Genomic DNA, 16,656 nt, shown 5'->3' on the forward strand with positions numbered 1-16,656 from the left:
CCAATTGGATTCATTAGTTGACCAAATAACAAAGAAGAATGCTGAAAGAAAGGCTACACAGAAGACATTCGCTGCATGCCGTCGGTTTTCTTCCACGTTCCGATGCCTCAGTGGCGTCACACTACTACCACTGTCTCCCACACCATCGTCGATGGCTCTTGAGTAGGTTTACGGGCCTACGTATTTCTCTCAGCCCCTAGACATCCCATGCAGTGCGCTCGGTGATCTACTCTGATTAATGAGCCTGTCGCCAGGTGTTTGCCGTCAGCCAGGCACCGCGTCCATCTATTCACTATTACTACATCCCTTGCATATTTGCTTGTTTTTGCTCCCCCCTCTCTGCCTCTTGCATCCCCCCTCCTTAGTAAATTCTTACCGGCCCAATCTCTCTGTCACAACTGACTTGTTACAACCATCATGTCTCCAGCTTGTGACGCGGCAGTAGACATGGATGGGTCACCATCTCCGACGGATTCGCCGGCGTTGGAGCCAATCGCAATTATTGGGTATTCCTGCAGACTTCCCGGTCAAGTCTCATCACCTAGTGATCTATGGGAGCTCTGCACAAGAGGGCGCAGCGGCTGGACGCCCATCCCCAAGGACCGCTGGTCTGTCGAGGCCTTTCACCACCCGAATGCTTCGAAACCGGGCACCAGCAACCAGGCTGGTGGCTACTTTCTGGGTGATATTTCCCGGTTCGACGCACCTTTCTTCAATGTCAGTGCCCAGGAGGCTATATCTATGGACCCACAGCAGCGCTTCCTGCTAGAATGTACATACGAAGCCATGGAAAGCGCCGGAATTTCGCGAGAATACATGGCCGGACGTAGCATCGGGGTCTTTATTGGAGCAAATTGGCCCGACTACGAGACGAACAATATCCGCGATACGGAGACGACCCCAATGTTTCAGGCCACTGGAGGATACCCTGCCCTCCAGTCGAACCGAATCTCCTACATGTTTGACCTGAAGGGTCCTAGTTTGACGGTCGACACCGCTTGCTCCTCTTCCATCGTGGCCTTGCACTCTGCTGTACAAAGTTTGCGGAGCGGGGAGTGCACCGAGGCGCTTGTCGGTGGTTGCCATCTGCTTTTGACCCCCGAGAACTCCATTACGATGTCGATGCAGCAGTGAGTAACCATCCCAAAGTCCGATGATCTCTAATGCTGGTTTGCATGATTTTGACCTCCGGTTGCGACAGGTTGCTAAACGACGAAGGGAAATCATTCGCATTTGAGGAGAGAGGAAACTCGGGCTTTGCGCGGGGTGAAGGCGCAGGTATAATCATGCTGAAGAGCCTCTCTGCAGCTTTGCGGGATCGCGACCCCATCCGGGCTTTGATTGCCCACTCAGCAGTTAACCAGGATGGCAAGACAAGGGGAATCACATGTCCTAATGGCGCGGCACAAGAAGAATTGATTCGGCGGGTATACAAGGAAGCAAACTTGAACCCGGCTGACTGTGGCTTTGTTGAAGCCCACGGCACAGGTTGTAGATGCACGAGACCGTCGTTCACTGGGTTCATAGCTAACAGAAGTATTGTCTAGGAACTGCTGTCGGTGATCCAATTGAAGCAACCGCGATCCAGGCAGTGTTTGGAAAAGGGCGCAACGCGAGAAACCCGCTCTACATCGGATCAGTCAAGACGAACGTCGGCCACCTAGAAGGTGCCAGTGGTATCATATCAGTTATCAAGTCTGCTATGATGCTCGAGAGAGAACTTATCCTCCCCAACGCCGGATACAAAAATCCCAATCCCAAGATTCCATTTGCAGAGTGGCATATGAAGGTCGTCAACAGGACGCGTCCTTGGCCCCGTGGCAAACGGTACATCAGTGTTTCCAACTACGGTTTCGGTGGTACAAACGCACACGTCGTCTTACAAAAAGCACCATCGCAGTTGCCGCAGGAAGAAGGGACTAGCACTAAGGACAAGGAGGGCAAACGCCGGTTGCTCTTGATCTCCGCACACGACCGAGAGGCCCTCCGCACCAGATGCAAGGAATATTGCATTTACTTCGAGCAACGCCCCGAAGTCTTCGAGAATACCTTGTTTGGCAACTTCGCTTACACAGTTGGGAGCAAACGGTCTCACCTGCCATACCGAATTGCCCTGTCCGCTACATCACTCGACGATGCCGGTGTACAACTGGCGCAAATGAAGATCAACCCTGTTCGCGCTATTGGCGGTGACGGACCTTCTGTTTCATTTGTCTTCACAGGCCAAGGAGCCCAGTGGGCTCAGATGGGTATGCCACTCATGGATGAATTCCCTGTTTTTGCAGCGGCGATCCACCGCGCCGACAAACACCTGTCTGAAGGATTGAGCGCAGAATTCTCTCTCCGCGAGGAGTTGCTGCAAACTGATACAAAGTCAAGGATTAATATGCCCTACATCAGTCAACCGGCCTGCACCGCGCTGCAGATTGCCCTTGTGGACTTGCTTCGCTCCTGGGGAATTCAACCGGTCTCGGTAGTTGGCCATAGTTCCGGTGAAATTGCTGCGGCGTATGCGGCCGGAATCTTTGACCTAGAGGATGCACTGACACTTGCGTACCGCCGTGGCCAAATGACAGAGTTGTTGAGAAGCAAATATCCAGACCTGAAGGGTACCATGATGGCCGTTGGGACCAGCGTGGAAGCCATCCAGCCAATGCTGAAGACCCTCTACTCTGGTTATGCTACTGTGGCATGCGTCAACAGTCCATCTAGTGTCACCATATCTGGCGATGTACCGGCTATTGAGGAGCTGCAGCGCATCCTCGAAGAGAAGAAGATTTTCAACCGTCGCCTCATCATTGATGTGGCTTACCACTCTGATCACATGAAAAGGGTCAGTGAGGCCTACTTGTCCGCCATCGCATCAGTGCAGCCCTCGGGAGCCGCCACTGCCACCTTCTTTTCGTCCGTATTTGGTGATGTAAGCGATCCTACGGACCTTAGCCCAAGCTATTGGGTCCAAAACTTGACGTCTCCGGTGCTCTTTGCCAATGCTCTTGGCAAAATGTGCGCAGTCGGGAGCAGACCCAACCTTATGGTAGAGGTTGGGCCCCATTCCGCTCTCAAGGGACCAATTCTTGATACATTGAAGGCCCTGGGGTCATCAGTTGCTTCTGAAGTTGGGTATGTGCCGACGGTGGTTCGCAAGGTTGAACCTTCCCAATCTCTCCTCAACGCTGCGGGTGCCATTTATGTACGCGGCGGAACTCTTAACATCAACGAAATCAACTTTCCCTTCAGTGGCACTGGAACGTGCAATGTCCTCGATGATTTACCTCGGTACCCGTGGCAACATGACACAGTCTTCTGGCACCATAGCCGTATCAGCGAGAAACATCGATTCCGTGATGGACAGAGAAACGACATACTGGGCTCCGAAGCATTCTACTCCAATGACCTGGAGCCAACATGGAGGAATATTGTCCGCCTCGACGACATACCATGGCTCCGCGATCATAAAATGCAGGGCATGATTGTGTATCCTATTGCTGGTTACATCAGTATGGCAATCGAGGCCGCCCGGACGCGTGCACAGAAATACAGTATGGTGGCCGCCGAGTCGCAGTTCGAACTGCGCGAAGTGAGCGTGGGTGCTGCCCTCGTCTTGACTGACGACCTCGATACCGAGATCACCATTACCCTCCGGCCTTACGCTGAAGGCACGCGAGGCGCTTCAAATGCGTGGGACGAATTCCGCATTTGCTCTTGGAACTCCAAGCGATACTGGATTGACCACTGTACGGGTCTTGTCAGAGTTAGCCCCAACAAGGCGAACCGAAAGCATAACCCGGTCGTTGACTTTGTCGAGTTGGAAGAGAGCGCTTTTGCGAAGAAGAGTAGTGAGGTGTTGGAGGCGGCGACATATGAAATTGATACCGAGAACATGTACAAAGTTCTAAGCGACGTGGGCGCCGGCTATGGGATGGCGTTTCAAGGATTTGGAAACTGCTTCTCCGGGCCTCATCACTCGCGTGCGGACCTGTATGTTTGCGATACCAAGTCGCTCATGCCGAAACACTACGAAGCTCCGGTTGTCATCCACCCCACTCTTTTGGACACTCTTTTGCACCTGACCTGGCCCATTCTCGGTAAGGGTCGGATGGACCTGGAGACTCTTTACGTGCCAACCGTCATAAAGTCTCTTGTCATTGATGGAAACATCCCTTCTACTGGTCACCACTTTCCGGCCAGGTGTATGGGGGGTTCCGGTCGGGGCAGACCTGAGCCTACTAAGTTCGACTTATGGGTGACTCCTGCAGACTCTAGTGAGGTTTTGATCAATATGGAGGGATTGGTAATGACCCCAATCAACGATACTGGATGCGATAACAAGGTGGCCCGGTACCTATGCTATCAGCTGCAGTGGAAGCCCTTGATTAAAGTCGAACAAGCGACTACTGGAGAAGCGATTCAGACAAAGCAATCCAATGGCCATAGCAAGCCACACGTCATTGAACACGTTAATGGACACGGACATGGAAATTACTGCCAGGACAACAAGTCCGAAGACGAAATCCTTATTGTCACTTTTGGCGACTGTGCACGTGCAGCCGAGCAAGTGCAAGAGGTCATCTCCACCAAAGCCATTCGCTGGTCAACGTCCTTCTCGTCACTGACTGACTGTGACGCGAAGCAGAAACGGCAGCATGTCATCATCCTGCAGACTGCTGTCAAAACCCTGCGTGACCTTACTGTGGCAGACTTTGCCAACGTCCAGCAAATTCTTCTCAGCTCAACGAACCTTATTTGGGTCTACCGCAACGACACTCCTGACTCTCAGATGATCGTTGGCCTCATGCGTAGCTTGCGTTCCGAAACTGATGCCAAGGCTGCCACCCTTGGACTGAGCGCTGAGGATCTGGAGAGGCCAGCTGGCCCTATCTTGGCTGCTATGAATGCCCTGTGGCCGACCGGGAATTCTTTCAGTTCCTGTACTGACTTCGAGTTTATCACCAAGAATGGCGAGCTTATGGTCCCTCGTATCGTTAGCGATAACGCTCTTGATGCCTTCGTGAGGAAGGAGACCAGTGACGATCTCACTCTTGAAACACAACCATTCGTTCAACCCGGCCGCCGCTTCAAGCTCGAAATAGGAAGTCACAGCGCTCTTGATACCCTTTATTTTACAGACGATGATGTCGAAGCCCTGGGTGACGATGAAATCGAAATCGAGGTCCATGCAACCGGTCTCAACTTCAAGGATGTTGCCGTCACCATGGGACAACTCACCCAACCTTACATTGGTATTGAGTGCAGTGGCGTCGTCACATCTGTTGGCAGGAAGGTTACCAATTTGACGATTGGCGAGCGAGTTATGGCTCTACCTCTTGGCGCATACTCTACCTTCGCCCGCTGCAAGGCAACCAGCGCGACTGCCATCCCCGAAAACCTTTCATTCGAGATTGCCGCCAGCGTACCCGTCGTCTTCTGCACTGCTTACTATGCCCTTTATGAGCTTGCTCGCCTCCAACACGGAGTCGGCGAGAAGGTACTTATTCACGCCGCCGCCGGTGGTGTCGGGCAGGCGGCCATTATGCTGGCCCAAATCGCCTCAGCTGAGATCTACGCAACCGTTGGAAGCGCCGAGAAAAAGGACCTCCTTATCTCAAAGTACGGTCTCCGTGCAGACCACATCTTCTACAGTCGTGATGCGTCCTTTGGCCGCAGCATTCGCGAGCTCACATGCGGCGGGGTCGATATAGTAGTCAACTCCCTCGCTGGGGATCTTCTCCGCGAAAGCTGGGAGTGTCTCGCACCGTTTGGCAGATTCATTGAGATTGGCAAGGCGGACATCACGAAGAACACGCGCCTGGACATGCTACCTTTCGAGAACAACCTCTCGTTCCACTCAGTCGATCTTACTAAGGTCGCTTCTTACAAGCCTCGGTTGATGCATCAGTTGCTGGATAAGATTTCTTGGCTCCTGGCCAAGGGCTTCATCCACCCCGTCTTTCCTCTGTCCGTCTGCCCTATCGCTGAGATTGAAAGCGCGTTCCGGGCTTTGCAGACCGGAAAGTCGATGGGTAAAACTGTGGTAGTCCCGAGAGAAGGCGATCAGGTCAGAGCTGTGGTCGCTAAGACGCGCGATGATATCCTCAGAACAGATGCCACGTACGTTGTTATTGGGGGTACTGGTGGTCTCGGCCGAAGCATAGCGAGGTGGTTGTCACAAAAGGGAGCTCGCAATATCGTGCTTGCGTCCCGACGCGGCATTGTCGACATCCCTGTACAGACATTAATAAATGCCCTGCGTCCCAGCGGCACAAATATTGTGGTGAAGGCTTGCGACGTGAGCAATCGCACGTCCCTTGACGCCATGCTAAAGGACCTGGAAGACCTTCCGCCAATTCGCGGCGTTATTCACGGTGCAATGGTTCTACGGGTAAGGCTCCTCTGACCAGAAATTCTCAAATCCAATTGACATTGTCTAGGATATGCTCTTCGAGAACATGCACTTCGCGGATTTCCAGGCTGTGACGGACAGCAAGGTCTCGGGAGCCTGGAATCTCCACCACGCCCTCGCCCCCCACCCCCTTGACTTCTTCGTTGCCCTCTCGTCTGTCTCCGGTGTAGTCGGTAACAAAGGACAAGCAGCCTACGCCGCCGCCAACGTATTCCTAGACGGCTTCATGGAGTGGCGCCGCAGCCAAGGTCTCCCCGGCACAAGCCTTGCCCTCACGGCGGTAAGGGACGCGGGTTACCTCGCCACAGTAGACGCCGCGCGCCGAGCAGAGGTCTTGCGCACCATCGGTACGGAGGGCATGACCGAGGCGGAAGTGTTGGCCCTGCTCGCTGCGGCTTTGACCGGAGACCTTTCCCATCAGGCAATTACTGGGTTAGCGTCTTCGACACGACAACCCCTCTGGCCGCAAGACGCCAAGTTTGAGCTCCTAGCCCCCAAGGCCCACGGAGGTGAGGAAGATGTAGCCGACGAGGGAATTTCTCAACCACTCCACGTGCAACTCACCAATGCAACCTCCAAGGAAGAGAAAGTGCAAGTCTGCTACGAAGCTTTGGCGGCAAAGCTGGCACAGGTACTGGTCTTGAACCTAGAGGACATCGAGCCATCGCTTTCTGTGTCTGCACTGGGTCTTGACTCACTGGTTGCTATTGAGCTTCGGAGTTGGATTGCACGTGAGGCGAGGGCTAATGTGCAGGTTCTGGAGCTTTTGTCTACGGGTACATTGGGGGCGGTGGCTGAGCTTATTGTGAGTAAGTCGGGGATATAATCACTTTCTGTACGATATGAAACTTAGTTCTTGTGTTGTATAATATGAAATTTTTGGATATTGTGAGAATCATCCGTTGTGAAAGCGTAATATTGTGTAATCTGTACTGCTGATGTTGATGACTTAACCGCGACTGGGAAGATTACAAGACAGGAATTATTTACTATGTTGTGCCGTTGATCGCACTCTTGCATATTTTCCGGTAAGACAAGACAATAGAGAAGCTAATAAACAAGCTTATAACAGAGGTTCAAAGACTGATACTAGAAATTCATTGATACGGAATACTTGGTTGGCGTACTTGCATTCATGTGTGGCTATAACTTGGCATTCGAAGCTACGTAATATATAAGTTATCTCCCAACTTAGACAGTAAGTACTATGCCTACAGCGCCAACATTACCGGAGTATTATAATATGGATCAACCAGGAGGATCATGTTTGATATAAATCAGAGAAGATGTTGTAAAAATAGCCATTTAAGATGTACATGAAGAATTAGTTGAAGGTAAGTGCTAGACCACCCATATACTGGGGAGGTTGTGGCCGATGCGGGAATCCTACCCATGTGCCCGCCTGTGGAGATGAACCCTCAAGAGGCAAGATACAGCAACGAGCAAAAACAACTCTGAAACATCATTATACAAACCATTTCATTAACTCATCTAGTACATACGACCATAGGGTGTGGAAAACAGGGCTTCCCGTCCGCTCAGCCGTACTTAAGCCACACGCCGGGAGGTTAGTAGTTGGGTGGGTGACCACCAGCGAATCCCTTCTGTTGTATGTTTTTATGCCTCTTTTTTCATCATGTTCTGAAATCAAATGTTGCCTTTCTGTATACTCCAAGCCTATGTCAGATCATTATGCGTGGCTGCAAAAAGTCCATCCGGGTCCCAGTGGTGTCGAATTTTCATCAGACGTTTACTGTTTTCTTCACCCCAGTACCACTTCGGATCGTCGTTCAGATCTGAGTCACCCAAGTAGTGACCGACAATGCTTGGCCGTATTCTCTCCATTATATCCTGCAGATGCTTCTTATACTGCTTGGCACTGACAGCATCCTCGCAGATTAGATGAATCACAAAATAATGGTTTGCCTGTATTCCCTTTGCCATACCGGCTATCTCGTGGTCACTGCTTGGATACCTGGGCGTCCAGGCAGCCCATGACTTACTTTGTGGCAACGTCAAAAATGCTTCCTGAAGCACAGTTATAGCGTCACAGTCGTTATTTAATAAGACATTATCGGTGATGTAATAATATCCAGGCGGGCTACTTTTCTTGATCGCTGCAAATTGGCTCTTGAGACTGTCTTCCTCACAGAACCATTCGCTAATGGCACCTGAAGGCCGTTCTTCATCGACTATATGAAGAGCCTGTTCAGCGTCGGAGCATGTCTTCTCCATCGCAAAAAACTGCACTGTCAAGTATATATCGTCATCTGACTCCGAATGCATGGCCCTCAGCAGTATATCGATATCGGGAGACGTTTTCGATACCATCGACTGCGCCCAGGTGAAGATCTCGCGATACCGGTGGCTAGGGTAGACATATCCGGAGGAGCGAACACCTTCTGCGTGGAAAGGTGATGCTTGTAGGTAAAAATTTGTCACGACGCCTGGAAAAGCTAGAAAGAAAATGAGCCCACGATATCAACTAGTAACAAGCGTAACCCACCCGGTCCTGCACCCCTCGCCGCCCAGTAGAGTTCCTGGTTCTGCAAACGATTGCAAAGAATAAGTTTGCCATTTGCAGTCACAACTTCAACTGCCTCAAGGCTTTCACAGGCCCAGCCCAACCTCTATATTCATTAGCGGAAATTGGAAATACGATAAGGTTGAGTTCTTACCCGATAATTCCATCCCGAACCGCCCTGTAGCATATACCCACCCAGACCGACATCCGGATGATGCGCAGCAGTGAAGAACAGGCCGCGTTTATTCAAATACTTACTGATCTCCCCACTCGTTACAGCAGGGGTTGCTCGAACAATCTTCGTCTCATTGTCGATGTCCAGCTCCTTCCAGTAGCCCAGGTCAAGCAAGATAGAGTTCGGATGAAGGCTCCAGACAGGATGCGAATGTCCTCCGGCACGCACTGCCACCTGGCAATTTTTCTGTTTCGCTAGATTGATGGTCTTTTTTACGTCATTCGTTGTTCTGGCGTGGACGATAGCTAATGGGTAATATGGTGGTATGTCTTTTGTGAATATCCCTCGGAGGCGTGCGGCTTCATAGTCGGTTTCTTCTGCCGTGTCGCGCCAGATAATATGCATCGTTCCGACAGCTAGAAAGTGCTACGATCCCCAAAACTGCTTGTTATCCAATGCACTAGTTCTACAAGGGATATTGAGTTAATTTGTAGACAAACAACACTATACCAGGATGGCGATGTTGATATGACGATCTGTCTAAGCCTGAGCTTTATCTTGGAGTTGCCACCAACCGGCATATTTGGAAAACTTGAACCGTTACCATAGTAAATAACGCATGTTCGGACGCGCAGCCTTAAACAAAGCATAGAACAGGGAAAATTGATGAGCTCAGGCAAGAATTTTAGTGGAGCAAAACTGAGGCGAATGCTACCGTTCAACAGTACAATGGGCCGAGGGGAGCAAAGGATGGCTGCAAGGGGAAACAGACTTTCTATGTGACGGCGACACTTATCCAATACTGATACAAAATATTCCAATACGCCTCCTGCGTCACTGAAAGCTTGACTATATAGGAGAAAGGTGCTTGTAAGTATGACTCATCAAGTTGCGGTCTTCACCTCTATGCTCTTCCTCCGATAAGGTCAAGATACTTGACCCTTAGACCCCATTCCCCATTTGAGATGGTAGTATAGCTCATCTACACAGTGTTAACAGGTATATGCCCGGGAGTTGGATGTCTTCATATGCAGATCTAACTTGAGCTTACGATGGTCTGTCCTCCCCGATTGAAGCATCTATTTTCCTAATGAAGCTAAAGACATGGGAAACGATTTCCGAGGAATCTTCAAATTAGGCGTATTAGTTACAGAATATGCTGCTATTATCTTGATCCAGGACCATGTTCTTTCTTGGATCAACCGCAGGTAAAAGCTTCGTGCTCGTATCAATCGCGATAAACTTCAAGTCGACTGACCTAGACTCAATGATATTGAGTTTCGTCTAAATCAGGATTGTACTCATGTATTAAACAAACCAACATTCAGCAAGATCTTCCTTGGTTTGGCGAATATTTCGAGGTGTAAAGCTTACACGTCATGGACGAATCTCCAAATATCGCCGTTTAGCTTCAGTCCACGAGATTCGCTGAATGCAACGAACCTAGATCATTCAATATAGGCGGATATGACAGAAAATTTGAAAATGCTTTTCTTTTGTCTACCTTGGATGACTTTCAATGATGAAAAAGTCTTTTTACCTCTCGTAAGGGTCACGAATTGATATGACCCAACGGTGTGAGATAAATTACATCTTGGCTCCTTCAAAGTATACTGGGGTTCTCAGTGGGCAATGTAAGATAATTTGTTTCAACGAGCGAAAGTAAAATCTAAGTATTGAAATTTATCTGATCTTAATATCCATTTCGCTACTTCTGCCGCCATATCCCGCATCACGGTAAATTGGATTTGATAATACGCTGCTGTGGGGATAACGTGAGAGAAGGGCATTAGGTTTTATAGGGAACAAACATCAAAATCAACCAAACCGTAGAACCCGTTAGTGCGATCTTTAGCGAAATAGTGTGAAGAGCCATGGCTCCCTATGAATCAATTGGGTATTCTTTCGCGTGCCTCCAGGGAAACATGTGGAGATTTTGGGCGTTGAGGAGATTAACATAGAAGCTCAATGCGCTGACCATTGCAAGGAAGTCCTCACGTGCCTCCTCCTGATTGGGGTTTTTCTCAACCTTCTCTTTGATGAGCTTTTCAATGCTCTCGTAACTGTCATTGACGTATGCTGCTCCTAGATGGCCAACAAAATCGGCAATTGATGGAACGAAATCCCGGAAAAGCACAATCAGATGCCTCAAGGTAAATTCAGGACGCGTAAACGCCAGTTTTATGATGTTGTCGAGAACATGATATCCAAGTGTTCGTATCACACTGTTAGAAAACACCATGGCACCAAAGTATGACTCCTTTGACCCAGGCCTTTCTGGTGCCTTACCACAGTGATTTTTTTCAATGTCCTCGGATATATCCGACCAACACTTTTGCGTCTGTGTCATTTTCTTTAGCCAGTTGTCACCAATCAAAACCATCAGGTACATACCTCGGTATGAATCTCATCGACGAGCTTCCTTACCTCCTTACTCACACCAGCCCTCTGATGTCTGAAAAGGTCCAGCTTATTGGGATCAGGCTCCGGCTTTGAAGCATCCCATAGAACTACCTCAATAGGGTGCTTTCTTGTCTCACACTGACATTTCCAAACTTCATCCGCAACCCAGCGCAATTTATCCATATCTTCATCAATAACCTTCCCACAAGTAGCCACCGGCTGGTGCTCGGTTACCTCACCATACTTGATCACAAAATGCTGGAATGACGAAAGAAATACCGAGCCGTCAGGCTCTTTCGCCCTATCAGGAGCCTTCTTGTCGGCAGGTGTATACTTTGAGCAGTTAGTAAGATGACTCTCTTTATGACATAAGCCACTCACAATCAGCTGTTCTGACGGAATCAAGTGATATAGCTGGTCACCAGCAACAACGGCATGTGTTTGGAGGGAGCGATAGGGTAGGGCAGTTTCAAGTAAACCAACTAGTGTTGGGCTTGCATCATTAATTTTTACCGTGATTGTTGTATTGAGCTTCGGCCATTTGATTTTGACTTCATTAAGATGCTGAACCTGTGAACCATTCGGGATGCGCATAATGTAACGGCAACGATGTAGGCTGGAATTCTAAAATTCCGAAGATCTGCTTGAGCCTTGGGTGACTTATACATAGATCATTTTCGTGCGGGCTCGATAGTATAAATACTATCCATCTTACGAAAAGCCTTCCTACTACAAGGGCGATGGTTACTTGAATATGATCATTGTGAGGTAAGGTAGCCTCGATCCCCCCATTGTTTGTGAGGGATCTGCGAAATACTGGGGTCTAATTGTATATTCACTCGACGAACACTCCTCCAAGAACCCACGTAACAGGGTAAGTCATAGAGAGCGGTCATAGCAAGCTAAGGTACGAAGCTACTGGCATGTTCCAAGCTTAATACATGTCACGAATACTTAGTCGGAAAAGTCTACTCGTTTGCCCAATCATTGTGTCGGCCAACGTGTACCATACTACAACAGGGGATGTCCCAGATAGGAAAGACTAAACCAAGTATTCTGTAACGCAACTTCGTTCGTAGAAATGTCCAGAGCTGTGAAGACCGATATCCTTTGCCATCAGAGCCGCAGCCTTGAAAACTGTTCAGCAAAACCGGTAGTTCACCGAGACAGAGACGTGGCGCCGTGGTTCGATTATGCACGGACACGTTTATCCACTGTATTTAGGGGAAAAGGATAGAATACAGTGCTGTTCCTTCTTCGGAAAACTTGGCAAAGGTAAAGTTATATGCCACCTCCGTCATATCATGTGACTTGTGGTTTGTTTCCTGGAAGGCTACATTGTGGAGGTACGCGGGTATAAGAGATACTGTCTGAGTACTGGTTTATAGTGAGAGACTACAATGTAGAGAACGTTGAATTTTAACAGTCGGTCCCAATTGAAGAAATTGAAAAAATTTCACGGACGGCGGTATCCAGGTCCGAGCTACTATTATCATTTATCACCATCCTTGTGGGATTGAACGCCGAGAAGCGTCTGGATCTAACTAGGAATTACCTAGCCAATATTTTACAAGGCATCGAAAAATTGTCTGACCGCATTGCAAGATGTCTGAAATCAATCCAAATGAGCTGGAAGGCGATCCTTATCGACACACATGCCTCGTCCCCTACGTGGACCCTGACACGGCACCTCCAAATATCCAAGAAAGACTCAAAGTGCTGCCCTTTCGACGCAATATTCTCCTAACGTTAGCTCACTCACACGGTTTATTCCCTCATATCAGCGGTCTACTTGGTGCTTGTTTTGACAGAAACCAGCGCAGTATTCCAGTGCATGAGTGGCAATTGATAGTGTTACGCGTCGGTACTATTCTCCAGGCGAAGTATGAGATCGACGTCAATAAGCCCGTGGCCGAGGTCTTTGGCTTTCCTCAAGAGAAGTTTGACGCCATCGGATGCTGTATTGAGGATGTGATGAGAGGTCAGGGGCCATGGAGTGATCGAGATAGGGTAATTCTCCGCATGACCGAAGAACAGTTGAGCACCTATGACAATAAGCCGGAAATAATTGAGGATGCTCTGAAGTCGCTGTCAGTTGGGGATGTGGTAGAGGTTCTATTGATCATTGGTGTGTACGCCGCGTTGGCCCGGGTGAAAAGAAGGTCTCAAAGTCGACGAAGACGAACCGATACCCGATCTAAAGGAGAAGATCAAGACTGCAAAACCGGATGAAGCATGCATTCGGTGGATCGTCTTAAGAGGTCATCATAAGGTTTTTAGACAACTAGATAAAAGACCTTCACTCAGTGTGCGAGAATGAGGCAGAGTGAGGGGAACACCCTAAGAGCTCACTATACTCGGTTGAGTATAAATTCTGCGGAGTCGCTAACCACAAACCATCCGTTTAATCGTTGGATGGGTATCCGCATCACCACCCAGTTACCGCTTACATCTAGAACAAAGTCAATTGCGTAACGATTAGGCTGAACAAAGATCATGATGCTTCTATTGTAAGCTTGTGGAGTTAACTTACGCCAAGGTATATAAATATACGCTGGTATTCTAGACCCAGAGGCAGTCTGCGTTGTTCTCACCCTAAACTCTGAAAAGCATATTTTTTGTCGCCCAGAGTAGTATACCTATGCCTCAACCTTGACCTATCTTATCATCAAGCACTTGCAGATCCTTCCCGTACAGACCATACAAGCATGACGCGCACCCAGAAACAGATCACCCTTGCTAGAGCCACACGGCCGCTGGAGACCACGGTCGCACTAGTGGCTCACTACTCGAAAGGAAGCTATTATATATTCGAAAACAATGAAATATGGTACATTGGGCTTGGCATTTATGCATCTCTGACATTCGATGCACAAGGCCAAACAGCTACCATGACAGGTAGTGACGGCCAATCGGAATCTACGGCTATCACCGGCTCAACCACGGACCTGACCAGAGAGTTTGTCTCCGAGTATTCCAGTCATGGGAAAATATTCGGTCAAGTGGGATCCAACTATTCAGCCCGATGTTCAGGCCAAGCTTTCGAATCGGGTCAATGGCCAATGTTAAACATCATCGTTCCTAGCGTGGGGGTTATTATTGAGCGGAATAAGGTCACTATCACGGGAGATGATGATGAGGATATACTCCAAGTAAGCGAGAAGATCGAAAGTGTACTGGAAGCCGAGCTGGCCGAAGATATTGCCCTGTCGTCTCCTGTCGAAGGCAAAATAAACCTGAACGTGGACGCACAAACATATCAGACGCGCGTAGCTAATGCGATCGCGGATAACTCCGAAGCTAAATACACCAAGGCAATTCCATCCAGGAAAGTCCCCATAGACTTTCGGGTCAATATGCTAGCAACCCTCCTTCACGGTCGACGGGCCAACAATCCCGCGCGCACATTCTCGTTCAACCACAACGGCATCCAAGCTACCGGATTCAGCCCCGAAGTCCTTCTCTCCATCAACGGCGACAAGGCCTATACAGAAGCGCTTGCTGGAACCCAACTGTCTCATTTAGCCAAAGCCAGCCTCGATCCTTTCAACAACAAGCTTCACGATGATATCAAAGAGGTCGCCGAGCATGTCATTGCTATCAAGGGCTCCATCCGTCGGTTGAGTAAACTGTGCGAACTGGAATCGATTGCGATCAAAGATTTCATGAAGGTCATGCCAAGAGGAAGCGTACAGCATCTTTATTCCCATGTGTGCGGAAACCTGAAGCCTGGATGCGATGGTCGGGATGCTCTGCCGGGTCTCATAGCCAATATTACTGTGCCTGGGCTACCAGGAGACGGCAACTCCGATGCAATGAATTCCTTCGAGTCAGACCCGAGAGACCTTTATTGCGGAGCAGTGCTTATGCTGGATGAATGATCAAAACTGTTTGATGCTACTTTAGTTCTTCGCACGGTTTTCCAGGATGAGAGTCGCCAGTGGTTACAGGCTGGGGCTGGTGTGACCATCAATTCCAAACCGGAACGCGAATATGATGAAACGTGTGAGAAGTTGGGCAGTGTGGCGCCGTTCGTAGTTCCGGCTTCTAATCGGATTTGAGTATACGGGTCAGTTAAGGAGTGGGTTGATCATGGCAATATCTACTCTGAACAAAATTTACTATTAGTGGGTGAGTCAGCCTTATCGAGGAAACGCCACCTTACGTACGTGGTTCTTACCGTCTAAACCCACTGCAGTTCAGCCTTTAAACAAGAGCCAAACCCCATTGAATGCTGGCGAGCGTTGAAGGTCATGTCTGCATGAAAACGGTATTATTTTTCAGGCGTGGTATGGTTTCCACGGTCTCACTCACGTATCTGCGTAGACTTTGAGCACAATGAACTAGTAGGTGCCGCTGGCCCTCTTGTAGAACGAGGATTAACCCCATGTAGGTCATTGTATATATCTTGTGATATGTTTTGTGCCTGGATGGGCTGTTATATGGGCTCTTCGCACCAAATTAACTCAGGTATAATTACATGCAGTGACCATGGTAGAAGAGTCATCTACCAAATTGATATTCTCTTACGCCGTGGCAGTGGCTAAGGTAAGTTTCATGAATATACAAGAATCGAGGCCTCTAGTTCAGTATTTAAGCTAAAGCCTAGAAAGCTCCGGCAATTCTCATCTACATTCCTCCCTATGATTAGTGTCGGAAAGAAGCCGGAGGAGGGCCTAAGTCTGGGCTTCACATAACTGCTCAACAACAGACAAATTAATCTCTCTTTTCGATCAAAATGTATTGTCGTCTCAACTTATGTATGCTCAAATCAAGCTATGTTACGAATGAACCTCCGTGGGATACTATTGGTAAATGCTGTTTCAGTGGCATAGAGTACCGTGCAGAATGCATAGTGCGCTTGATGTAACATTAGTATTATCATGCCATATAGACCAAGAAGTTAGTCTCTAGGGAAAAGTATTGCCCATAGATGTACGGAGCAGTGGGCCTTGTGGTAGTAACCCTGGAAGTGCTCCTGCTGGGAGGCCTTTACTAGAGTCTTTATAGGGGCTATAATCATCTGGATCCAAATGACTCCAATGTACTTTTGATAAAAGCCCGAACATTCCTTCCAAAGCTTGTTTGCTTAATTTGGTCCACTTGATTGAAAAACAGTTGCCTCTCTTGATTTCAAGCAAACAACTATCA

General features: G+C 48.8%; 5 protein-coding genes across 5 annotated transcripts; 3 read left to right on the plus strand and 2 right to left on the minus strand.

Moving 5' to 3' along the window:
• Positions 1-447: 447 nt before the first annotated feature.
• Positions 448-7,239, plus strand: BO85DRAFT_511673 (type I polyketide synthase; the record flags this gene model as incomplete). Its single annotated transcript, XM_025664618.1, has 4 exons — positions 448-1,130; positions 1,202-1,488; positions 1,548-6,382; positions 6,432-7,239. 4 exons carry the CDS (start codon positions 448-450, stop codon positions 7,227-7,229), a joined length of 6,603 nt encoding a protein of 2,200 aa, XP_025517005.1. The 3' UTR covers positions 7,230-7,239.
• Positions 7,240-8,080: 841 nt separating this feature from the next.
• Positions 8,081-9,507, minus strand: BO85DRAFT_458278 (FAD-binding oxidoreductase; the record flags this gene model as incomplete). Its single annotated transcript, XM_025661571.1, has 4 exons — positions 8,081-8,103; positions 8,158-8,859; positions 8,910-9,033; positions 9,082-9,507. 4 exons carry the CDS (start codon positions 9,505-9,507, stop codon positions 8,081-8,083), a joined length of 1,275 nt encoding a protein of 424 aa, XP_025517006.1.
• Positions 9,508-10,984: 1,477 nt separating this feature from the next.
• On the minus strand, positions 10,985-12,099 carry BO85DRAFT_368635 (uncharacterized protein; the record flags this gene model as incomplete). The annotated part of the gene is made up of 3 exons (XM_025655876.1): positions 10,985-11,443; positions 11,497-11,838; positions 11,887-12,099. 3 exons carry the CDS (start codon positions 12,097-12,099, stop codon positions 10,985-10,987), a joined length of 1,014 nt encoding a protein of 337 aa, XP_025517007.1.
• A 1,011-nt stretch (positions 12,100-13,110) lies between these two features.
• BO85DRAFT_437174 (uncharacterized protein) lies at positions 13,111-13,737 on the plus strand (the record flags this gene model as incomplete). The annotated part of the gene is made up of 1 exon (XM_025658610.1): positions 13,111-13,737. The coding sequence occupies one exon, from the start codon at positions 13,111-13,113 to the stop codon at positions 13,735-13,737; it is 627 nt and encodes a 208-aa protein (XP_025517008.1).
• Positions 13,738-14,213: 476 nt separating this feature from the next.
• Positions 14,214-15,566, plus strand: BO85DRAFT_458281 (putative salicylate synthetase; the record flags this gene model as incomplete). The annotated part of the gene is made up of 2 exons (XM_025661572.1): positions 14,214-15,365; positions 15,432-15,566. 2 exons carry the CDS (start codon positions 14,214-14,216, stop codon positions 15,564-15,566), a joined length of 1,287 nt encoding a protein of 428 aa, XP_025517009.1.
• Positions 15,567-16,656: the final 1,090 nt, after the last annotated feature.

This window comes from Aspergillus piperis (assembly GCF_003184755.1).
Source record: "Aspergillus piperis CBS 112811 unplaced genomic scaffold BO85scaffold_6, whole genome shotgun sequence".
Lineage (NCBI taxonomy): Eukaryota > Fungi > Ascomycota > Eurotiomycetes > Eurotiales > Aspergillaceae > Aspergillus > Aspergillus piperis.